Source organism: Hemicordylus capensis, chromosome 4 (assembly GCF_027244095.1).
Source record: "Hemicordylus capensis ecotype Gifberg chromosome 4, rHemCap1.1.pri, whole genome shotgun sequence".
Taxonomy (NCBI): Eukaryota; Metazoa; Chordata; class Lepidosauria; order Squamata; family Cordylidae; genus Hemicordylus; species Hemicordylus capensis.
This window is the reverse complement of record NC_069660.1, coordinates 175,473,944-175,499,246: the sequence shown is the minus strand read 5'-3', so window position 1 is coordinate 175,499,246 and position 25,303 is coordinate 175,473,944. Positions and strand designations below refer to the sequence as shown.

Genomic DNA, 25,303 nt, shown 5'->3' with positions numbered 1-25,303 from the left:
AGAGGAGGAGAGAGAAGGAGCTCTAGCAGCTCGCAGGCTGCTTAGATTGCCAGCCAGGAAAAGCAGGAGAGAGGGCAAGCAGGGTAAGGGGGACTGGCTGAGGTGCCTTGGGGCTGGGTGGGCAGGCAATGGGGAGTCATGTGACATGTCTCGGGGGGGGCTGGAGGCAGTGGGCCCTGAGACAACTGTCTCCCTTTGCCCAATTATAGTTATGCCTCTGATGATGAAACTGAGCCTTATGTTTGTATGCTTCTTCACACCTCTGTGTAGTCCAAGGCTGCACAGCCTTGGCCCTCCAGCTGCTGTTGAATGACAGCTTCCATCATCCCCACCCAGCCACAATGGCCAACAGTCAGGGATTATGGGTCTTGTAGTCCAACATCTGCAGAAAGGCCAAAGTTGTTCAGCCTGGTGTAGACCAATCAGTGGTGTCCTTAGAAAGCCCTGGAGGGGTGCGGGGCCTGGGGCAGTGCAGGGCCCTGTTCCAGCTGATGTTAATGGCAGCAACAAGAGCAGACCCAGGCAGTCAGTCTGCTTGCCCTGCCCTAAGGCTAGCCCAGGGACCACTCTATATGAATCATAGCTTGTGTGCATATATTTGTACAAGATTAACTTCCGTTCCTAGTCCTCAGCCCCGGAGGTGATACATTTGTAACACCCCATTCTTATACTTTTGCTGCCCAAGGCCCCTCACCCACTATTAGACATTGCTGAAGACTGCATTCCACTCACTGTATGCTGTGCTCGGCATAGTGCCTTAGTGTTGTGCACCCATTGACACACAAGTGTGCTAGAGACACCATGGAGCCACCTGGCCACTTGGAGACTTAATTTCTAGCCACACTGGGGAGGGAGGCGTATATCCTGAAGAATGGCAGCCTTACATGGGGGAAAACAGGCCACTCCCCAAGAGGCAAAAATAGGGTCCAAATAGGAACAGTCATTTACTAGGGGTCTGTTGAAAAGTGGTTTGTCAATATTTGTAGTAATAGTAGGGACAGATTCCAGAACATTGGAGCCTATGCATTCTCCGTGCCTCCGCCCTAGAGAAAAGCAGCGTCTCTTACACAGATGTTAAGACATGAGGAGAAGCTAAGGCTGACAACTGACTGCAACCCTCCCCCCGCCCCAGCCCCAATGCTTTTTTCATCTGGTTACTGCTGTCAGGTGGGGGTGGGGGGAAGCTGGCCATCCCCACCCTATTTCCCTTCCAAAATAACATTGTGTGTTTCATGTGCACTAGGGCCAAGAAGAGATCAGACCAAGCTCTAGGAGCTGTTTCTGGGCATGATGCATAGGCTGCAGAATTCGAGGTGGCCACTGCATGTATGCTGCCTGGAGGAGGGGACAGGCAGCAGTGGGCAGGTGGGAGTTGTCAGGAGGAGCTGGCTGACTAGCTGGCTTGTTAAAGTGAACAAACAGGCAACGAGGAATCAGAAGAGAAGAACGGGGACAGGGAGGCTGAAGACAGGCAGGCAGGCAGTGAGCAAAGTGGCAGAGGCCATACAGAACACTGTGGCAAGAGAGGTGGTTGAGCAGGCAGGTGTGAGTCCCTTCTGACCCCCTCAGAACTTCTCAGCTAGCATGGCCAACCCATAAGCAGTCCTCCTCACTAGGAGAGCCCACCATTGCCAGAGGTGCACATAGGTAATCTTGTTGCCCGGACCTGAAGGGCTTGGGAGTGCCCCTCCCTCGCAGCGAGTTAAAATTAAAAAGTTAAACCTGCATTTTTCAAAGGCCTCCTGTGGAAGGCCTCCTCAGAACAATGCCACCACTGCCCTGCAGCACCGAACTGTGGTGCCAAAAGGTCCAGGGCGGCCTCCTGCCGTCACCCCACCCAGCTGCTGCCACACAGTGCCGAACCGCGGTGCCGAAAACTTCAAGAATTCTAGTTGCCATGTGTGCGGCCGGGGTGTGTGTGTGTGGGGGGTTGAGCCGAGCAGGTGCCTCCCCACCCCCCATGGTGGCGGTTGTTCCAGTGCAGTTGGAACAGAGTGTCACAAGCCCCAGCGTCATGGGCTTGCGACACTCTATTCTAACTGCGCAGGTGCGCTGGAGCACCTTGCAGTTCTCAAGGGCCACTGGACCAAACGGTCAGGCCCAGTGGCTGCTCTCGCTCCGCCCTCTGCCATGACTACCACAGGGCGGGGGAGGGCTGCTCGGCTACCCCCCCCCACCTCCAACCTCACACATGGTGGCTAGAATTCTTGAAGTTTTACTTGCGCTGCGGTTCTACACTGTAGGGCAGTGGAGTGGGGTGGCGGCAGGAGGCCCCCCTGGACCATGGAGGCCATGGACCAGGTCCCCAAGGTCCAAGGGTAAGAACACCTCTGACCATTGCTGCTAGGCAGGGCCAGCTCAACTGCCTGCTTTCCCACTTACCTAATGCCTGGGGAAGTGGATGAATGGCAACTACACCTCAGGAATGTTGTTTAGTGAGCAGCAACAGAGCGGCAGGTAGCAGCAGCCACTCCCGCTCAGGCTAGCATCCCTGCTGCCTTTGTAGGAGTACTCCAGTTGTGTGTGTGGGTCTGAGTTTTGTCTGGGTATATGTGTGTGTGTGTGTGTGTGTGTGTGTACACATGCATACACAGGAGGAAAGATTAAAATGTTGTGTTTCCAATATGCTTAATTCTTTGATAAGAGTGTATGCATTTCCGACATCACGTTAATTCCTCGATTATACAATATATATGTGTGAATTCCTTGACCATATAGTTATGTGTGTGATTTGACTTGCAGTCTGTGACTTGTCTATCTTGAATGGCTTTTGAGACTTCTTCCATGAATTTACTGATTGTCTTTCAGAGACTGCAATCTCACAGCCAGAATAAGCGTGGTTAAAGAGTTAACCATGATTGGCAAGTGCCCTGTGCGCTCTTGTGGAGCATGTCATGCGCACCTAGAATTTCCAGGCAATCCCAGTTAAATCAGTGCAGTTAGGCAGGATTTAACTGGGATTGTTAACCACAATCATTTTGGTTGTAAGAACATGGCCAGACTAGTCTTAGCCTGCCTATTTCCAATCTGTAAAATCAGTAAATGTTTTCTAGATACTTACATCCTTGAGCATATAAAGGATGATCATATAAGGGATACGAGTCTGTGGCTTGGCTCACTCTTGAGTTACCTATTCTGTTTGTAGATTCTTTCTAATAGTAGCACATTTGTAATCTGGATTGTGTTGTGATCTATAAAGATTTGATATTGTGTGTAGACAGCAGGGGACTTGCTCTACACCTGAGATTTAACATCACATTTTACATGGACTCCATCCCTTGATGCATACAGGCCTTGCCTCATGCTTGATCCACGTATAGACATTTTGTATTTCTGAAACTAGGAATCCTAAGGGCAAACACAGGAAAAGGCATTTCTTCAGATTTGATTCAGACCATTTAAAGTTTATAGGTCAGTATCAGCACTTTGAATTGAGTCCAGAAACAGACCAGCAATCTTTGCAATTCCTTAAGAATAAGCAGTATATGTCTTTCTGGCTAACACCAGATAGACATCTAATTACTACATTCTGCATTATCATAACTTCTGGACACTCTTCAAAGGAAAGTCCACTGCCACAATCCAACCTAACTGTAATTTCTATCTATCTAATGCAGTGTGCACTAGAGCGGCACTCTCTCACACTTTGGACCTTCAGTTTTGGTGCACTTGCCAAAACAATTGCCACTGATGGTCAAAATGTATAGGTTTTCTGGGTGAACAAACTGGATTCTAATATATTGTAACCAGTGTAGAAGTGATCAGCATATGGTAATTCTAACTATGGGTGCACGCCAATGAAATCTAAGCACTTCTAAGTGCCAGGATATATACTGTATGCTATATGGTTCCTATGTTTCAAGGGAGATTTGTCTTGAGCCATTTTTGGAAGGGTGATAAATAAGTAAGTAAGTAAGTAAGTAAGTAAACTTGAAGGCTGCCTATCTGCTTAACTTAACTGTGGTACCACAAAGAAAGGTGTTTACACAACTCTAAGTGTCCATAATGCCTTCTGCTCTGGTGGAGGCTTGGTAAAGGAGGGATCCCATTAAAAGAGCATCTTTGTATTTGTGGCTCAACTCAAACAGAAGATCTTACTCATTATATTAATTACCTGCCCTCTATATATGGAACTTCATAACAGCATTTTGATGAAGTTTTTTATGCATAGGAAATGTGCATCTTCAACAGAGACAGTCTTTTGTTGGAGGATTTTGATCCATATGTTAAATACAGAGTCTCCTTATTCACTATGGCAAGAACATTGGGAATTAGAAAGCTGAATTTTAAATAATGTTCTCTAGAATATGCTTCTTACGATTTTGCTAATATTTGTTTTTATAAACCAAACTTTTAACCAGATTGATTGGCTGTTATGGTTCGTGGTTCTGTAAACTAACTTGATTTTCAATGGCCTATGATTAGGTCATTAATGAATTATATTGTTAATGCCCAGCATATATATTACATGAAATATAGGAAAATTAAAATGTTTCTATACAAAAATCAGTAAGAAGTCTATAAAGCAGAAAAACATTAAGGTCAGGCTGGGCAGTGGGCGAAGGCTGGTCCACCCAGATGAGTGATGGCTTGTTTCTGGGAGTGTGGCCCGCACTCCCAGATGAGCAGCACCATGTGCCTGCAGTGAGCAGCTCTGGAGGCCTGGACGATGTGTCCTGGCCTCTGGGGATCCCACAATGCACTGCACGACATGCTCAATGCATTGGGGGATTCCCCCAGGAGACAGGAGATCTAGGCACTCGTCTCAGTGTCTGCTGGGCCTAAACATAACTTCAGCAAACACATGATCCCGGAGCCTGGGTTAAGGGCTTGCTTGAGCCCTTAACCCTGGCTAAGAGCCCCTAAAATGGGGCTAGGTAGTGCTGCCCACCAGGATCGTGCCCAATTCCGGGGGTTGTCATGCACAGCCTAACCCAGGCTGGGCTTCCCTAGCCTGAGTTAGGCTGCGCATGAGAACAATCTCGTTGTTTCTTTCCACACTTATTTGCTAATTTACTAAATTATGAATCTTAGTCATTTTCAAGAATTTCCCTCATCAATAGATTAGTACATTTTCAGCACAAAGAAGCTGTAAAACTTTTTCTTCATTTCAAATTTGAATCCCTGTAGTTCTTAATAGTCTAGTTGCTCATGAGGAGTGCAGTCATTCATTAAAACCCAGTAATATAATACATAAAATACACGAGCCCACCCAGTATTACCTGGCTATTTATATTGATCTAAACCGCCCTGAGCCATTTTTGGAAGGGCGGTATAGAAATCAAATTATCTATATATATAATTCTCCTGGGTGTGCCCAGGAGAAATGCGTCCCGGCAGCCCAGCTGATTGGCTGGGCTGCAGGGGGCGCCTGATTGGCTGGCAGCACACCCAGGAGAATTCGCTTGCTGGACGGCTGCGGAGGCAAGGTGGTGGGCCCAGGGCTGCAGCGGTGGAGCCCAGTGAGGCGGTGGGCCCAGCAAGGTGGCGGCGGCCCCGGCCGTGAGATGGGGCGAGGCGGTGGGCCCAGAGCGATGGCGGCGGGCCAGGCCGTGGTGGCGGGGCCCAGCGAGCGGCGGGCCTGGCAAGGCGGCGGGGCCCAGCGAGGCGGCGGGGCCGGGGCCGGCCGCGGAAGCGAGGCGGCGGGACTGGCCGGGCAGCGGAGGCGAGGCAGCGGGACTGGCCGGGCTGGGCCCGGCTGCGGAGGCAAGGCGGCGGGCCTGATGGCGGCACTCTGGGGCCGGCCAGGCCCGCTGGCGACGGAGGCCGCACTCTGCCCCGCCAGAGACGGGGGGCAGGAGGAGAGAGAGAGGTAGCCTGGCCGGGCCCGGCCGCGGAAGCGAGGCGGCGGGACTGGCCGGGCCGCGGAGGCGAGGCGGCGGGACTGGCCGGGCCCAGCCGCGGAGGCGAGGCGGCGGCGGCTGCACTCGGCCCCCGCAGAGCGGCGGCGGCCGCACGGGTCAGCTAGTTATTATTATTTCTTGTTTACACAGTCAGACAGGTGTTATTGACTGGTTTGTTTTATCCAGACAACGAGTCCTTCCCAAGGACCTAGGATGGCTGGATTTTATTGTCAATGTTGTTGTTGTTGTTATAGATATCATCATCATCATCATCATCATCATCATCATCATCATCATACTAGTTCAGCTTTAATAATATGATTCAAGGTTAACATTTAATTCTAGCAGAAAAGGAAAGCTGTTACATCTTTCTTATCTCTATTATGCTGGCTCTCTTCTTCAAAAATACACACCTATTTACTTCTAATTAGGCCTCAAAGTGTACTGAGTGGCATTAGCCACATCCAGGCATGCTCACAGCCTCTCTTTTTAACAGAAAGGAAAATTGATGACAACCTTAAGGAAGTCTGCAAGATGAACCAGAGTGTGTTAAAGTGGAATCCTTTTCTATGCAAACATGCCCTGATAATGCTTTGTGGAACTACCAAATTCCACAGAGTTGCACATTGTGTTCCAACTTGGAATAAACAAGTGCTCATGTTTTGAACAGCTGTTTTACATCTAATCTTCATATTCAGCACCCATCCTTGGTTTAATATAATTCCTGAATTGCAGTGACAACCCTTTAATGCACCAGGACTTTAAAAAGATTAAAACCACTGTCCCCCTCTCCCATTAAAAATATGCCGCCCCCCATCTTGTGGGATTTGTGATGTTTTGTTCTGCAGTATTATAATTGCTTCACTGAACATTCTACCACCAGTATTTCTCTTGGGATATCTAAATTATATAAGAAGGAAACATCATGCTGTCGTTGGCAATTTGCTACTGACAGTTAAAGTATTACTGTCAGTAAAGTATTAAAGTATAATGTAAGAGTAACTTGTAGGCTCATGTGTCCAAATGGCTGATTATGAAAACTGTGTATCATCTGTTACTAGCATTGCTTTTCTGCCGGCTTCCAGGAACCCCCTCGTTTGTGTTTGAGTCTCCAAGCTTGGAGATCTCACTCTTGATATGCTGAGGAGCCTCACAGCATTGTGAGCTCTCTGTTTATGGCACATGGGGACAGATCACTTAGCTGACAGTGGGCCAGTCATCCCTAGATTTAGCTCCTAACAAGCAAATTGGAAAGGGGAGCAGATGCATGCCCTCCCTATGCTGGGATACCCTAAGTAGACCCCACAAGTTAACTAAAAACAGGTTAACTCTCTGCCAAGGTCACTCTGCACTCAGAGTGAACTGCCTCATCTCCCTTTCCTTTAGCAAAGGATAGAGACAAGCTAATGCTCCAATGAACTCAGCAGGAAGAACGCAGATAAGGCTCGTGGAGGTGCTTTCTCCCCCTTCACAAAAGAGGTTGAGTCAGCAATAAAGACCTAGGAGATGTACTCATTAAAAGTACTACCGTATTTTACGGACTATAAGACGCTACGGACTATAAGACGCACCTTAATTTTAATCCAGTTTTTCAGAGTTTTAACATATTAAACTGTTAAAACATATAAGACGCACCTGAATTTTGGCGGATATTTTTTGAGGAAAAAAGTGAGTCTTATAGTCCATAAAATACGGTAAATGGATTCTTGGACCTTTGGTCCATGTAGATTTCCTCTTCTCATGTCTATGCATTCGGTTTTCATGACAAAAGCCTTGGCATGTCTCAGCAATTCCCACATTGTTAGACGCAGGAAGAGAGACCAGCAACAATGGAACCCATGCTGGTTCCACCCAATACACCTATTCAACAACAAAGGTCAATTGGAATGTGCCCTCAAGATATGTTTTGGGGTATAAGAAGTCCGAATTTCATGATCCAATATGCTCTTTGCATACAAACTATCTTGGAGTCACCAGCTGCTGCTTGGGCGATTTACTGTTCACAGGCCACACCAGGCTGTGTTCAGTTCTTTGTACAACCTCCAGATTGACTTTCTTGCCCAGCCTGATCTGCCCAGTCTTCCTCGCTAACATTGGAAGCTGATTCCATGGAGGAAGCACCCTCATGGATTCACCTCTATCAACTAACCCCTCCAACCTTCTTGCACCCACCTTTGACCAAGCTGTCCCTGAAGAACGAGGTCCCTTGGTGGTTCCAGGAACCTTGAGATCCCTTCGTCCAGATCAGGTGATATGAACATTTGCTCCTTGCTGGGCCCAACTCTATCTCTATTCCTTTTTCTTAAATTCAAATTAGAAAATTAGAGAAAGTGTCATTCTCTAAAAAGGCTCTTTCTCTTGTCTGCCTGGGAATTTATACAATTAGGACTTCAAACTAAAACACTTCATTGCAGTTAAACATATTTTAAATAGTAATATTGCTTTAACCACACATTTATTTCCGCTGTATCCCTCCCTACCATAAATACTGAGGCTATTCACACGATTGTAGAAAATCAGGCTAGCCTCCGCTAACCCAATTTCCTACAGTCGTGAGAACCACCGGGCTCAGCTGTGAGCCTGGTGGTTCTTGAGCGGGTAACCCGCTCAAGTAGCCCGCCCCTAAAACCGGGTTTGTCGAGCAAGCACTCCAGAAACCTGGTTTTTAAAATTGTGAGTAGCTGCAGTGCGGCTCCGCGCCACAGTTACTCATGAGTAGACCCCCGGCGGGAGACTGAAAAGCAGCCTCCCAGCTTGGAGGTCTCCCCAGTATGCCCTGTGCACTTGCGCAGGGCATACTGGAGCTTCCGGGGACCGCGTGGCCCCCAAACTCCCCAGCCCCCACTGGCTCCGTAACGGAGCTGGCAATCATGTGGGCGGCTGATCTGGCTGCCAAGGGCTCCTGCCCTGATCATCTCTGGGGAGAGCAGGCTTAGCCCACACTCCCTGCTGAGCTTCCCAGACCGAGTCTCATTTATCGTGAGACCTGGCTCACTATCTTTTGATTTTGAAACTTAAATCTTGTCTCAGTCCAGTCATTTCCTGGGTCCACAACTTTGTGCAAATTAAATCTGATGTGAAACTGTCCTTTCTGAGCTAATTTCCCCACATAAGCCCAAACATAGGAACATAGGAAGCTACCATATACTGAGTCAGACCATTGGTCCATCCAGCTCAGTATTGTCTACACAGATTTAGGGGGGTTCACCAATCACCCCGGGGCAGTTTCATTAATGCACCTTCCCAGTGCCACACAGAGACGGCTGATCCTGGTGCAGCCAGTTCTGTACACTACTTGCGATTTCTAGTGCCTGGAGGGAGTGGCTGCAGAGCGAGCAGGAAGGCGTAAATGGGGCATCTGAAAAATGTAGCTCCTGCCAGCTCTTTCCCCCATGGCCCTGATGACCCTGCACACTTTCCAAGCATCTCCTTCACACCTCTTGGCTTCACCATGGTCTCTTGAAAAGTTTCCCAGAAATGGCAGTTACTGCATGGAGACAGCTGTGCTGGGTGCATCTGTCTCTGCGCAGCACTAGAGTGGTGGTACATATTTATTGGAATCTGATACTCTGGTGCACAGGCCTAGTAACTTGCTTCCAACTTCAGACAAATGGCTGAGAAAAATATGGTAGATGGCCTTAATGAATTACTTCAGGCATCAATGAGATGACAAAATAGATTGGCTGGCATCCAAACTAGCATTGTGTGGGTGCAGCCATGTTGATTCCAGACTACCATTGTACTGTTGCATGAATGGGGGAAAGGGTGATTTTCCTTGATCTTGCCTTTCCTATGAAGCCCAATGTGCACTGCAAAAATATATCCCTGAGGGTCATCTATTTCCCATACCTTGTCATGAAATTTATTCCTTTCCAAATTCTGTATCCCTTCCTCTAGTTCTCCCCCTCTTCCCCCACTGATGGTGACATTGTGATGGAGATCAGGATTATAATGAGAGCTGAAGAAGATATATACTTACAATTTATAGAAAGTATTTACAACTGTACAGAGTTCTTTATAGACACTGACTTACCCAATTAGTTAAAAGGCAAGACCTTTTACTAATTGGCCAATGCAGGGCCAGCTCAAGCATCCAAGCAGCCTGAGGAAAGCACCCAAGCCACCTGGGGCATCCCACCCCATGGCCACCTGGGATTGTCGCTGCTCCCTAACTTGCCACTTCCTGCCACCATTGCTCATAGCCATTTCCCAGTTGACTAGTGCAGTCAGTGCTAGGCAGCTGGGAAATGGTGATGGTGGCAGGGAATGCCAAGCAGCAAGGCATGTGAGGCAATGACCCTGGGTGATCACTGGATCACTGGACCCCAGGGTGCAGGCACAGTCTGAGGCCATTGCCTCACTTTGCCTCATTGGTGAGCTGCCCCTGAGCCAGTGACATGAATGGTGGGATATTATGGAGAGTTATTGTGCCTCGACGCTACTCCTTCCATATGGCTTACATTTCACTAAGTTTGCATACATTTACAGTGCAATTCAGTAACCTATGAGTCAGCAGATTCAAAGAGTGGATTCTCTGCCATAAACTGAAAAAGATGTGTTTAACCAAAGCAGAGTTTATTATTAATTATATTATTATTATTTCTTGTTTACACAGTCAGACAGGTGTTATTGACTGGTTAGTTTTATCCAGACATTGAGCTCTTCCCAAAGACCTGGGATGGCTGAATTTTATCATCAATACTGTCGGTTATTATAGATATCGTCGCAAAATATAGGCTGTTCCCAGTAAAGTTGCTTTTTGTAATTGGCTGATGGTGATTTCTGTGGCCTCTATGGTGATGAGGGGCTCTTCAAGTTGTTTTGGAATTGCACCTAGGGTGCCAATTACCACTGGGATGATTTTGGTCTTTTTCTGCCACAGCCTTTCAATTTCAATTTGTAGATCTTTGTGTTTGGTGATTTTTTTCTATTTCTTTTTCTTCTATTCTGCTATCCCCTGGTATTGCTATGTTGATTATTTTGACTTGTTTTTCTTTCTTCTCGACTACAGTGATATCTGGTGTATTGTGTGGCAGATGTTTGTCTGTTTGTAGTCGGAAGTCCCATAATATTTTTGCATCTTCATTTTCTACAACTTTTTCAATTTTATGGTCCCACCAATGTTTGGCTACAGGTAGCTTGTATTTTTTTGCAGATGTTCCAGTGTATCATCCCTGCTACCTTGTCATGCCTTTGTTTGTAGTCAGTCTGTGCGATCTTTTTACAACAGCTGATTAGGTGGTCCACTGTTTCATCTGCTTCTTTACAAAGGCGGCACTTGCTGTTTGTTGTTGACTTTTTGACTTTTGCTCTTATTGCATTCGTTCTTAGTGCCTCATTCCATTTTCAGAGGTACACCAATAATTAATTATCTGCGCTGAATGTTGTGACCATTTAATTCTCTGGACACCTATAGCCATCTCTGTATTACTGCACGCACACACGGTGTTTAACGGTCTTTTAAACTCAGAATTCAACAGGGTACAACTTAGCATAATAGGAAAGTGATCGCTTTCGGGTCTTGGTATGACTTTAAATTCAATTATTCTTTCAAGGAGATCTCGGGATGTTGCTACATAATCGATAGTTGATCGTTTGCTCCTAGAAAAGAAGGTATATTGTCCTGGATGATCACCTTTGACAGCGCCATTTAGTAGAAATAAGTCTAAGTTACTGATGGTCTGCATTAGCATACGCCCTGCATAATTGCCTACCTTATCTATAGAGATGCGCGTGAAAATATGAGGGTTAGCATCAGACATTGGGGGGCACAAAGCAATACCGTCAAAGAGCGCCAAATCATTATGATTCAATCTTGCGTTACAGTCGCCCCCCAAAATAAGTGTGGCTGATGGGTATAAAGAAATTAAATGCTTAAGATATAACTCAGCGGAATTCCACTGCAACCTAACTTGAGTACTGTCTCTCAATATGGGTAAATACACATTGACACAAATAATCTGATGGTTAGAGTATGTTATCAATATTGCCAACATCGAATTTTTATGAGGAGGCAATTTTTTAACTTTAACCTTTAGATCTGAAGAGATAAGAGTAGCCAACACACCAGAGTTTCTGACACCGCCCCCTAACACTTGGGGTAGCTGGAATCAAAAAGACATCATAGTTAGGGAGATCAAAACTATCCTTCATCCAAGTCTCCTGTAAGAATATTAGGTCATAACCAGAAATAAAGTTCACGAAATCAGGATCCGTCATTTTTTTAATGCCAGCCACTAATGTTCCAAGAAAGAAGCGTGAAATAGTCATGTGATTGTCAATTGGCATTAGTGTATTGGCATGTTGTCACGTTGTGCTCCGGGGGGTGCAGGTCTTCTACCGGAGTAAACAGGGCTGAACTCCCCTGAAAGGAATGGTCCAGTTGTGGATGTAATAAGTTTAAAGATTCGTTTACTGAATTTCTAACTGAGGTTGATGACTCTTCATGGCCATCACCACTAGGAGAAGAAGAAGCATATGGTGTTGCAAACAGATATGCAAATCTATCAAAGTGAGGGTCATCCATTAGCGCAAACCTTGTAGTTGGCCTTTGGTTGACCTTAGTCGTAAATGCATCCAGTGCCTGTTCTTGTGCAGCCAGTATTAAACCCTCTGTTTCTTTCTTCAAGTGGCCATTCTTAAGCCATTGCCAGGTCTTGGTGATGTCTGATTTCCCACTTATATTGTGCAAATATTGACCATGCAGTGGCTTGTTTTTCCATTTTTCTGCTCGGTTCTTGACTTGTTCTTTCTTGTAGGCCTGCTTTCTTTCATTGGTGTTGAATAGTTTCTCATTATTGACCATTTGAAGTGCATCTTCTTCACTGTCCTTGATACATTCTTCAAGGCCTCTTTTCTCCTCCTCTACTGTTTGATGGACTTGCAGCATTCCTCTTCCACCTGAGTTGCGGGGGAGGTACAGCCTATCTACATCACTGCGGGGGTGCAGAGCATGACTGATGGTCATTATTTTCCTGGTCTTACGATCTAGCGTCTCTAGCTCTGCCTGGGTCCAGTCTATTATTCCTGCAGTGTATCTGATAACAGGTATAGCCCAGGTGTCTATGGCTCGTATGGTGTTCCCGCCATTGAGTTCGGACTTGAGGATTTTTCTAACTCTCCTGATGTATTCACTTCCAATTTTTCTTTTAACTTCAGTGTGTGCAATGTTATCAGCCTGGAGAATGCCCAAGTATTTGTAATGTTCTTTCTCTTCCAGGTTCTTGATGTTGCTCCATTGGGCAGTTCTATTCCTTCTGTTTTTCTTATTTTTCCTCTGTTCATTGTTAATGCAGCACACCTGTCTAGTCCAAACTCCACTGCTATATTGCTACTGAATATACGGACAGTATTTAGCAGTGATTCAATTTCTGACTGGGACTTTCCATACAACTTCAGATCGTCCATGTACAGCAGATGGTTTATTTTACTTGATGTTTCAGATGTTTGGTATCCGATGCCTGTTTTGTTTAGTATTTGTGAAAGTGGAGTCATGGCGATTACAAACAACAGAGGGGATAGATAACCCCTGCTAACTGTGCAAAGAGGCACCTTTTACCATGGTGATTCTCTTTATTTAGCAGGGGGAGAGTAACTGGCCCTATCCACCCCCAGCACAGTACTTCAGTGACTGTTGCTGGTGTGTATCTTATGTTTCGTTTTAGAACGTGAGCCCTTTGGGGACAGGGAGCCATCTTATTTATTTGTTGTTTCTCTTTGTAAACCACCCTGAGCTATTTTTGGAAGGGCGGTATAGAAATTGAAATAATAATAATAATAATAATAATAATAATAATAATAATAATAGTGAGATCCCTGTGAAAATACTTCTTCTAATGTTAACCTGTCCAAGTGTCTCACCAATGATTGTTAACTGTGTACTCTACATGCTCATTGCTTTTTAAATAAATATTTGAATGTTTTTGCTGACACCAGTTGTTTCTAAACATTTTAGTATCCATGTGTGAGGCAATGAGTCGAAGGCTTTCTTGTAGTCAATCCATGCAACACTTAGATTTGTTTTTCTTCTCTTGCAATTTTCGAAAATCATTTTGTTCTTGGAACTTCGGCTGGAGGCCCGGTCTACCCGCCGGGAAGAAGCCGGGTAGACTGGGCCTCCGGCGATCAGAGGCCCGGTCTACCCGGCCTCTTCCTGGCGGGCAGACCAGGCCTCCGGCTGAAGTTCCATTAGCTGAGGAGTCCTATTGCGCGTGCGTGCGCGCCCAAGGCCCCAGTTGGCCCTGAGAATTTGGCGAGAGAGGAGCTCTGTTCGCGAGCTCCTCTCTATTTTTTGCAAACCATGTGGTGAGCACTCGGGGGGGGGCGGCGGGGGGCGGGAGGGCAGGAGGGTGGCAGTAGGTTTTTTTTGCCCCTAATCCGCTCACGGGGGGGGGGCGGCGGGGGCGGCTGGTTTCCAGCGCCCCAATTACTCTGTAAAATATGGGCGCTGGAGGGGGCAAAGAGGCGGGAGGCGTAAGCAAGCCCTCCCGCCCTTAAAGGAAGACCCCCCACCCGGACCCGGACCGGCCAAGTCCGAACCGGTCTGGAAGTTCAGAGGCCTTTAGAATGGCCTCCAGACCGGTTCGGACACACCCCTAATTTCCTTTCTGTTCAACTGGAAGCTGTTTGTTAGTTAATAAGTGTTGCATCACTTCATCTGCTATTATTCCAGTTAATAATTTGAACATGGTTAGCAGGCAGGTTATCGGTCTATAATTACTTGGAACTGCACCTTTTGCTGGGTCTTTCATGATGAGATGAGTTTTCGCAGTTGTTAGCCATTGTTCAATATCACCTCTTTGCAAAATGTGATTGAACTGTTTTGATAGTTGTTTATGAAGGCTTGTTAGGTGTTTAAGCCAAAAGCCATGCAGTTCATCGTTGCCTGGTGCAGTCCAATTTTTAATTTTCTTTGCTCTTTCACTTATTAATTCTGGTGCTATTATTAGATCTTGCATTTGTTGGTTACATTTTTTGACCTCTTTCACCCAGCCTGCTTTTTATTATAATTTATTGGATTGTCTCATAATTTTCCCCAGAATTGCACTGTTTCTTCTTTATGTGGTGTTTCGATATTTCTTGCAGTTTCTCCTTCTATGCTTTGGTAGAAACGTCTCTGATTTGACTGGAATTGAAGATTCTGCCTGTGTTGTGTAATTCTGGCTTCGTAGCTGCTAACCTTCTTTGACACTGCTGTTATTTGCTGCTTTATTATTTCCAGGACTTCTCTAATTTTCCTTGAATCTAGGTGGTATTTTTGGATCAGATACTGTTTGGTGTTTTCATTCTTCAGCTTCTTGTCTTTCATATCTTTCAATTTACTAGTATCTGAACTAAGCCTGGCGATTTTATTTTCTAATCTAATCTTCCATTTACAGGTCCACTGATCTTATATCCGAGCTCTTGTGTTGTTATTGTTGCTACACTGTACATTAGTTGGTTTGTTTCTTGCAAATTATTGGTTGTTATTTCTGCAAGTGCAGCATTGACATTTTTAATGCCTGAGCAAGTTGTCTTTTGGCAACTGTTTTTAGTGCTGGAAGTCAAACCCTGGTGGTTGTTTGGTTCATATGCTCAGTTATTTTTTGCTTTAGTTCTTGTTGCTTTTCTGTTAAATGCCATTCAGGTTTTTGAGGTGAAGGCAAAGGGGAGGTTGCCTGGTTTTGATTTTGAAACAGTTCAGTAACAGTGGCATCCTCTATTTCCAACACCTCCTCCACCTGCGCCTTAGCAACTTCCTCAGTTGGTGGTAATTCTTCTTCCATATCTTGAGCCTGTGTTGCTCTTTGCAGTTCTTCCAGCTCAACTTCTGTGAATACTTTGTTATTATGAATCTTCTCTGGTCTGCTAGCCCTTGTTCTGTTATTTCTCTATCTAGATGCTTCTCTTTTCAAATTTGGTACATTCTTTTAAAATACCCTCTTCTAGTTGGACTAGACTTGTAATAGCAGATCATTATTTCCTTGTTGGCGTTTTTCGTATATTTTTTTCGGTTAAGCGACGTTTCTTCCAGTAACCTTGCAGTCTCCAGCCCTGGTTGCTCAACTGAAGATCCTGTCCTGTTGTCCACTTGCCATCAGACGTTCAGGGACTCCAGCACCTGGCGTGGTCCTTGTTGACCGGGACGACAACCGATCCAGTATAGATTTATTAAATCTATAATTTAATTGGCATGGAATCCACATTCCTTGGGATGGAACAGAGACGTGGCAGGGGTCGAGCACAGCCACATTTTCCACCTTGTTGCTATTCATGACTCCTTCTAAGCAGCACTCCTTCCAATGCTACACTTCTCATACTCCAAGACCATAACAATATAGGTGCCAATGTGGTGTAGTGGTTAGATTGCTGGACTAGGACTGGGGAGACCCGGGTTCAAATCCCCATTCAGCCATGATACTAGCTGGGTGACTCTGGGCCAGTCACTTCTCTCTCAGCCTAACCTACTTCACAGAGTGGTTGTGAGGAGAAACCTAAGTATGTAGTACACTGCTCTGGGCTCCTTGGAGGAAGAGCGGGATATAAAATGTAAAATAATAATAACGATAATAATAATAAATAATAATAAAGTTACGTCTCACCATATTGTTGATGGGAGAGGCACTCTTCATCTGGCTTCTCTGGTGAGACCTGTCCAGCATGGTTGGACCTCTGGCATAGCTCTCACCTTCCTCAGAGCACACAAGCCCCACAACCATGCCAAGGTAGTGCCTCACTGGGGGTTATTATTAATTATTATTATTATTATTTCTTGTTTACACAGTCAGACAGGTGTTATTGACTGGTTTGTTTTATACAGACATCGAGTCCTTCCCAAGGACCTGAGATGGCTGAATTTTATTATCAATGTTGTTGCTGTTATTATTATAGATATTGTCACAGAATATAGGCTGTTCCCAGTAAATTTGTAATTTTTGTAAAAAAGCAAATAATTGCTTTTTGTAATTGGCTGATGGTGATTTCTGTGGCCCCTATGGCCACAATATTATTATTATTATCATTATTATTGTTATTATTATTATTTCACATTGATATCCTACTCTTTCTCTGCTCTTTACATTTATATCCCGCTCTTCCTTCAAGAAGCCCAGAGCAGTGTACATGGTTATGTCTATCCTCACAATAATGCTGTGAGGTAGGTAAGGCTGAGAGATATGTGACTGACCCAGAGTCACCCAGTAATTTTCATGGCTGAATGGGGATTTGAACCCTGGTCCTCCCAGTCCTAGTCCAATACTCTAGCCACTACACCACATTGGCACCTATATTGTTATGGTATTGGAGTATGGGAAGTGTAGCACTGGAAGGAGTCATGAATAGCAACAAGGTGGAAAATATGGCTGTGCTCGACCCCTGCCACGTCTCTGTTCCATCCCAAGGAATGTAGATTCCATTCCCCCTGCTAGATGATGATGATTATTATTATTTTTACATTTTCTATCCCGCTCTTCCTCCAAGGAGCCTAGAGCGGTATACTACATACTTGAGTTTCTCTTTCACAACAACCCTGTGAAGTAGGTTAGGCTGAGAGAGAAGTGACTGGCCCAGTCCCAGGTGAACTTGATGATGTTTAATGCCAAGTCTGTCAAAAATAAAAATGTGCCACTTGCATTTTATTATTGTGGGAGAGGAAGTAGACCTGACCAGATTTACCAAAATCTGGGTGGATAAGTTAAGCAAGTTGGTGTTGGCATACCTAATTCCTTCTAAGTACTTGGTCCAGCATCACTTGAGTTCACAGAGCAGGAAGTGGACTATCCTTATGTGATTTCTATGATAAGTACCAGGGGATTCTTTGATTGTACCAACTGTGTAGCTGCCCAAAGGACTCTCTATCTGAGTTTGGTGTTGGAAGTTGCCAGATTTATAAGGTTGGAGATTCCAGCATCCATGCTGCCTTGCCTGCTATTCACTCATTGCCTCTGTGGCCATGAAAGTCCCTGTTACACAGCTAACATGGATTCACTGGAATGGGATGTAAGAGTCTACCTTGAATAAGAAGCATAAGATAAGCCACACTGTTAGAATGGGTGGGATGCATTACTTTTGTGGCCCAGTTGTCACTTTTAATTTTGACATTTAACTTGAAACTTAATTTTGCAATCACAAAATCCAGCATCAGAGGGTTAAAGCCTTCATATGATGTGCAAGGCAGTGAGAAAATGTAGGGCTAGCTACAACCCCTAATTTAAAAGATAAATGGTATCTCTCTGACATGCAAATTAACTTCCAGGTGACAGCTGTTTCACTGAGCTGATTCCTGGCAATAGATATTGTGGAGGAAAAAAAATTATCCAGTTACAAAAGGATTAAGAATAGGCACTCTTCTGCCTTAAAGTGAGGAACCTGCAAATGCAAACGCAGAAAAAGAAAAAAGAAAAAAAGTGAATTTCAAATATAACTATGCAACTAACAAATTCAATTTGTTTGTGAAAGATATCTAGAGAATAGATGCATACTTGTTTCACTCATCATGTTTGTTGTATTTCCCCCTTAAATTGTTTCTAACTACCTCAAGACAGTAGGAACAGGTGCAAGAAAAATTAGATATCCGCTGGGATAGTAATAGTGCTTGCTATAAACCATAGAATACCAAAGAAGCTGATGTGATCCTTAGGAACAGACCCCTTATGAATGAGGAATGTGAGCATTTATTGCAGGTAATGATTCCTCAGATGAATTATTAGCAGAACATATTCTTTTCCTTAAAACATGCACAGTGTTTTGGCACAGGTCTTTGCCCAGGCACAAAGGATTCAATAAAGAGCTGCAAATAAGAGACTAAGGAACTTGCATGCAGTACTGTGTTTCTAGTCCTCTACCTAGCATGACTGCATCCACAATGCCATGACACCCTGTTGGGCTAGGGCTATTTCCACAGTCCTGCACAACTACACAACTATTGATACAACCTTGACACTATGTAACCAGAATATATATTTAGAGATCCATTTAGTAGAATAAGATGTAATAACAGCAACAGCATAGTTAATGGATTACTTAATACATTTTTGGACAAAACTCATAAGACAATATCACTTGGAAAAGCTAAATATTAAAATCAATCAATCAATCAATCAATGTCCAACAGCATGCAGATCAATAGTCTAATGGCACATGAATGATACTGTTACATTGCTGAAACTGATTTGACCCTACCTGTGCCTAAATTGAGAACCGTGTTATATGCAGGGGGGAAAGTGAGTTTCATAGCAACTTTATAAAATAAGGTTTCAAACCTACATACACACAAAGATGCCAGCACCTTATTGAAAACCTCTGATTACTGCACTGCCGAGCCCTACAATTATACATTTAAAATCTTTTTCTCAAAATATTCTAAAACAGCAACTATACTGAAGAATATGCATTGCAGCATATAGACACATTAAAAGGGTAATTTGATCTTACCTGTGAATTCCCAGTCACAGATAGTTGCAGTCTTTACTTTTTAGGAAAGTGCTTCCACTTAGGCAGGATTGACTAGCAATGCCAACAAGTGACTCAGGAGCTAAAAGGAAAGTCCCATCATAAAGTGGTATAACAAAATGTTGCTTACACAACTGAACTGTGAGAAAGAGAAGGAACATGAAGAGGACAGGATGGAAGGCCATCCCTAGGATTCAAGCAATCTATTACAACCCACAAAATTCTTTCATAATAATAATAATTAATATTACTATTGATTAATTGATTGATTGATGAAGTGCCGTCAAGTCGGTATCAACTTTTAGCGACTACATAGATAGATTCTCTCCAGGATGATCTGTCTTCAGCTTGGCCTTTTAGGTCTCTCAGTGCTGTCATAATCAAATCCATCCACCTTGCTGCTGGCTGTCCTCTTCTTCTCTTTCCTTCAACTTTCCCCAGCATTATGGACTTCTCAAGGGAGCAGGATCTTCGCATAATGTGTCCAAAGTATGATTGTTCGAGCCTGGTCATTTGTGCCTTGAGTGAAAATTCTGGATTGATTTGTACTATGATCAATTTGTTTGTTTTCCTGGCTGTCCATGGTATCCTCCAGCATCAAAAGTTCAAAAGTGTCAATATTTTTTCTTTCCTGCTTCTTCAAAGTCCAGCTTTCACATCCACAGAGTGTCACAGGAAAAAACATTGTCAGTAACCATTGTCACGGGGAAAACAACTGTTGGTAATTACTATCACCAACATTATATATCACTTTTCAACAAAAGTTCACAAAGCAATTTGTACAGAAAAAGAAATAAGATAGTTCCCTGTCCCCAAAGGGCTCACAATCTAAAACCAAACAAGTCCCCTTCCTTTTTCATTTTTCTGTGGGATGGGTGGGTGGATTGACCCACCCTGGTACTACTGAGAATAGGAATACACATGCAAGGCCAAACTTCATTTTCTCCAGTTGGTATCAGGGTAGGTCAGTCTTCAGTTTTGGGATGTAAAACAGCATCTCACAGGCAGACTTCCTGTATGTTCTAACAGCAATCATGAGGAAACCACACGCTCCAACACTCTCCTCCCAAAGGTGGTGGTGGCAAACAGATGACATCAATCATATGTTTTTGTGAAGTATGTTTGAAGGCCTGGGTAGCCACTTTAGACCATCATAAAGGAAGAAGGAAGTACTGCAGGTCACCAAGGTGACTGCTCTCTTAAGGAATAGACAGATTCCCACCACAGAGGTTTGACCCCTGCCTTGACAGGCCTTTTAAAAATAACATTTTTTTAGTCATCTGGCAATAGTAGAACTGAGACCTTCTGTTCTATGGAAGGCCTTTTGAACAAAGAGCCATTCCATGTGAAAACAAGATGTGGCTCATGGAAGTTGCATCACAGTCATGGATTTTCTTGAAATTTTGCAGAGACACTACATATGTTGAAATGTATCTATAACCAAAGTTGTTTAAAAATAAAAATCTCTCCCTTTCAGGACTGGGCTACACTCTTCCATAAAATAATTGATCATTTTTCTGTGAAATGCATGCTCATTCTTTTTGTCAAAAAATTAGAACTGCACAACTTAATAAAGCCAATTAAGATATTATTTTAAAGCAGAGGTGAAGCCGCCATTGGGTGAATGGGTTTAAAGAACCCGGGCCGCACCCAATCAGGGGCCGCGAGCGCGGCTCCAGACACCTCTCCCACGTCTGATGCGGGAGCGTTATTTCAGTCCCAAACGGGGCTGTGCGGCCCCATTTGGAGCTGAAATCAGCCTGTGCTGCAGTGGCAGCATGGCCGGAGCAACTCTTCCTGCCTTAAAGGCAGGGAGGGGCACTCCTGGTCCCGCTGCCAATGCAGTGGGGCCAATCGATCTCCCTCCCAAATGGGGCTGTGCAACCCTGTTTAGGAGAGAGATCGGCCTGTGCTGCTCAAAGTAGCGCAGGCCGATGCCCTTTTCAAACAGGGCCACGTGGCCCCATTTGGAAGAGAGACCACACCCCTGCATCTGACATCAGACACGGGGGCATGGCTAGCTGGGCGTGTCTGACATCAGATGCATGGGGCAGGGCCAGGGGGCCACAGCGGCGGCTGCACACGGACTACCGCCAGCCTGGCTCTGCTCCTGTTTTAAAGGCCAGTATCTATTCAAGCAATGTAGCACGCCATGAGCCAGAATATTCAGAAATACAGCAGTAATTGACATATATTTATGAAAATACCCAACTTTTCACAAATGTCCTCAGCCATTATCTCCTTGTGCCAGTGGATTTAGGAATGGCTTTGGTGATGCTGATGCATCTCCTAGTGATCAGTTCACCGAGCGCATTTCATTATATTTTTGTGCATGCATTATATTTTCAGCTGCCAAATTCCTATAAAATACAAAAATCCTTCACTTTTGTCCTCCACAATCAGCACATGTAGAACATCATGTTAAAAATATACAAATTAGGTATTTCAGATCTATTGAGCAACTCCAAAAAAGACCCCCGCAGAGCACTGCCATTTACAAAAATGTTTTTGCACTTTTTTTCCATCCATGAACCTAACCCCATTTGCCATAGGCATAATGCCTCGTTATTCACGGCTCATTATTCATGGTAGTATGTGAGGAACAGAACCCCTGAGAGTAATGAGGTTTGCCTGTATTAGATGTGTTCTGATTTCAGACCTACAGTATTTTTGCTAATAACTGGGAGCCTAGGGTACACAGCAATCTCAATGAAATGAATTGTAGTTATCAGTGTTGACATATATCAAAATAGTTTTAAAATATAATGGATTGGAAGATCAAGAAGATTTTTCTTGGTGCTGCTAAATTTATCTGAAATACCAAACGAATGCATTTCCAACATGATGTTATACATATACTGACTGTGGAGAACAAAACTGAAAGATATTTTGCATTGTACAGAATTTCAGCAACCTAAACCATCATGTATGTACAATAATATTATAATGAAATGTACTGGGTGGACCTTTGGGGACAGGGAATCATCTTATTTCTTATTTATTTTTCTATGTAAACCGCTTTGAAAACTTTTGTTGAAAATAGTAGTAGTAGTAAGTGAACCAATGTCATCAAAGTCATTCCTAAATCATTATTGAAAATTATTTTATTATTTATTGTTGAAATTATTGAAAAATTGGAGTTTCCCCCTAAATAGTTGACCTCCAATTACTGCTGTATTTCTGAACACTCTGGCATATGGCACTCTACAATTTTCAAATAAATCCTGAGCTTTAAAATGAGACTTTAATGAATGTTGTACATTGCACACATCGCACTTAAGGGCAAAATGAATGAGCACACATTTTATGGAAACATTGACCTTTATTATAGGGGAGGGCGGTGATGTCGCCAAACACTCAGGTATAGATGTTTTTTATACAATCTTGGTTATAGATACATTTCAACATATATAATACCTCTGCAAAACTTCCAGAAAATTCATGACTATGATACAACTCTCTTGTTGATTTGACATGGAACGACTCCAAAACAAAGAGGTACTCTATCCTTTTTTATGAACTTTAGTTCAGCTCACATCCAGTGTCAGACCCTCCTGACACCCAAGTTGTGCCACTGCTGGGATGAGTGATTAGGACAGAAAGCCAGCAGAATTATATTCCACACTCAGTGGAAAACAGAACTAACTTGGGGGGCGGGCAGGGGGGAAGAGAAGCAGGATCTGGATGCAAAAGCCCAGCAGAGAGAGAAAGGGAGAGTCCATCTAGCTCCAACCCAGTGCTGCCTGGAGTGAGAGACCAGGTGGGTGCTGGGGTTCCTTCTGCTGTTGCCTGCCTGCCTTTGCTTCCCCTGTGGGGCTGCAGCCTCAGGTTAACATCTGTGGGAAGTATGGGCAGGACTGTGACCAGCCCCTGAGTGACTCAGCTGTTCCTAGGGTCACCTGTTCAGTTTTGGGCTCTATAGGAAGGCTCCTTGTGGCAGTTGGCCCGCCCCCAGCGGGGTCACCACTGAAGGGGTGACACCAGAGGGGGTCGCCCCTGGGGGGGGAGCGAGGGCAAGGGCTAGAGGGCTTCTGTTTAATTAGTTTTAAGCTGTTTTAGACTTGGGTTGAAATTGTGTAATGTGTTTGGGGTCATCTGAAGATGGGGGGACAGGGGGTGCCTTTGTTGACTATGGGGCAGCCATCCCGGTGGTGGTGGGGAATAGAAGAAGTAATGTTGGCAGGACAGCGGGCCGTTCCAGGGGAAGCATAGTTAGAAATTTAATAGCGATCTCCACTTCCAGCTGTCCTGCCAGCTCTTTGACCTTGGGGAGCACTGCCAACAACCCACATAGCTTTTCCCTGCTCCTCTGTAATGCCAGGTCAGTCCAAAATAAATCTGAACTCATCCATGATTTGATCATGGATGAAGGGGCTGACCTGGTATGTATTACCGAGACTTGGTTGGGGGAGGCTAGTGGTCCAGTTTGGTCCCAGCTTCTCCCTCCAGGATATTCTGTAGAGGAGCAGGTGAGGGGACATGGGCGGGAGGTGGGGTGGCTGTGGTCTATAAGGATAACATCTCCCTTACCAGGGTCCCTGTCAGGGTATCGGACCATATTGAATGTGTGTACTTGAGTTTGGGGACCAGGGATAGATTGGGACTTCTGTTGGTGTATCGATCGCCCATTTCAAACTGGTTTTCGGGCGGGCTATGGGGTGGAGACAGCCTTGGTCGGCCTGATGGATGATCTCCAACTAGGAATTGACAGAGGAAGTGTGACTCTGTTGGTCCTTTTGGATCTCTTGGCGGCTTTCGATACTATTGACCATAGTGTCCTTCTGTATCATCTGAGGGTGTTAGGGGTGGGAGGCACTGTTTTACAGTGGCTCCACTCCTATCTCTCGGATAGATTCCAGATGGTGTCGATTGGAGACTGTTGCTCTTCAAAATCTGAGCTTAAGTATGGTGTCCCTCAAGGCTCTGTACACTCTCCAATGCTTTTTAACATCTACATGAAACCACTGGAAGAGATCATCAGGGGATTTGGAGCTGGGTGTTACCAGTATGCTGATGACACCCAGATCTACTTCTCTATGTCAACTTCTTCAGGAGCTGGCATATCCTTCCTAAATGCCTGTCTGGAAGCAGTAATGGGCTGGATGAGGGAGAATAAACTGAAGCTGAATCCAGATAAGACGGAGGTACTTATTGTGCGGGGTCAGAACTCTAGAGACGATTTTGATCTGCCTGTTCTAGATGGGGTCACACTTCCCCAAAAGGAACAGGTTCGCAGTCTGGGAGTACTTCTGGATTCACACCTCTCCCTGGTTTCTCAGGTTGAGGCGGTGGCCAGGGGTGCTTTCTATCAGCTCCGGCTGATACGCCGCCAGCTGTGCCCGTTTCTCAAGTTCAATGACCTCAAAACTGTGGTACATCTGCTCGTAACCTCCAGACCTCACTTTTGTAATGCGTTCTACGTGGGGCTGCCTTTGTACGTAGTCCGGAAACTTCAGTTGGTTCAGAATACGGCAGCCAGGTTGGTCTCTGGGTCATCTCGGAGAGACCATGTTACTCCTTTACTGATGGAGTTACACTGGCTGCCAATAGGTTTCCGGACAAAATGCAAGGTGCTAGTTATAACTTACAAAGCCCTAAACGGCTTAGGCCCTGGGTATCTAAGAGAGCGACTTCTTCGTTATGAGCCCCACTGCCCATTGAGGTCATCTGAGGAGGTCCATCTCCAGTTACCGCCAACTCATTTGGTGGCTACACAGAGATGGGCCTTCTCGGTCACTGCCCCAAGATTGTGGAATGTGCTCCCTGCTGATATACGATCCTCCCCATCAAAAAACACCTGAAAACCCTTCTTTTCACTCAAGCTTTCTCAGCTTCCTAAATTGTGGGGGTTTTAATTTCTGGTTTATTTTAAAATTCAAAACCCGATTTCGGGGTTTTTAATCACTGTAATTGTTTTAAAATGTTTTTAAATTGTTAATTGTTATATTGTTTGTTTTAATTTGTTTTAGCTCTTTACTGTTTTAGTAGTGTGTTTTGATTATAAACCGCCCTGAGCCATTTTGGAAGGGAGG

The 25,303-nt window shown here is 44.7% G+C and overlaps 1 protein-coding gene across 7 annotated transcripts in view; it reads right to left on the bottom strand.

The window, feature by feature from the left end:
* Positions 1 to 25,303, bottom strand: part of CFAP61 (cilia and flagella associated protein 61) — a 230,732-nt gene that overhangs the window by 6,327 nt on the left and 199,102 nt on the right. For 5 of the 7 annotated variants that reach the window (XM_053247244.1, XM_053247242.1, XM_053247240.1 and 2 more), the window contains one exon: positions 8,016 to 8,144. The exons of 1 other annotated variant lie outside the window; for it this stretch is intronic. In XM_053247244.1, coding sequence (XP_053103219.1) covers positions 8,016 to 8,144 — 129 coding nt within the window. Of the gene's footprint in view, positions 1 to 8,015; positions 8,145 to 19,253; positions 19,354 to 25,303 lie in introns of all 7 variants that reach the window. One more of the 7 variants, XR_008306425.1, reaches the window with a different exon arrangement.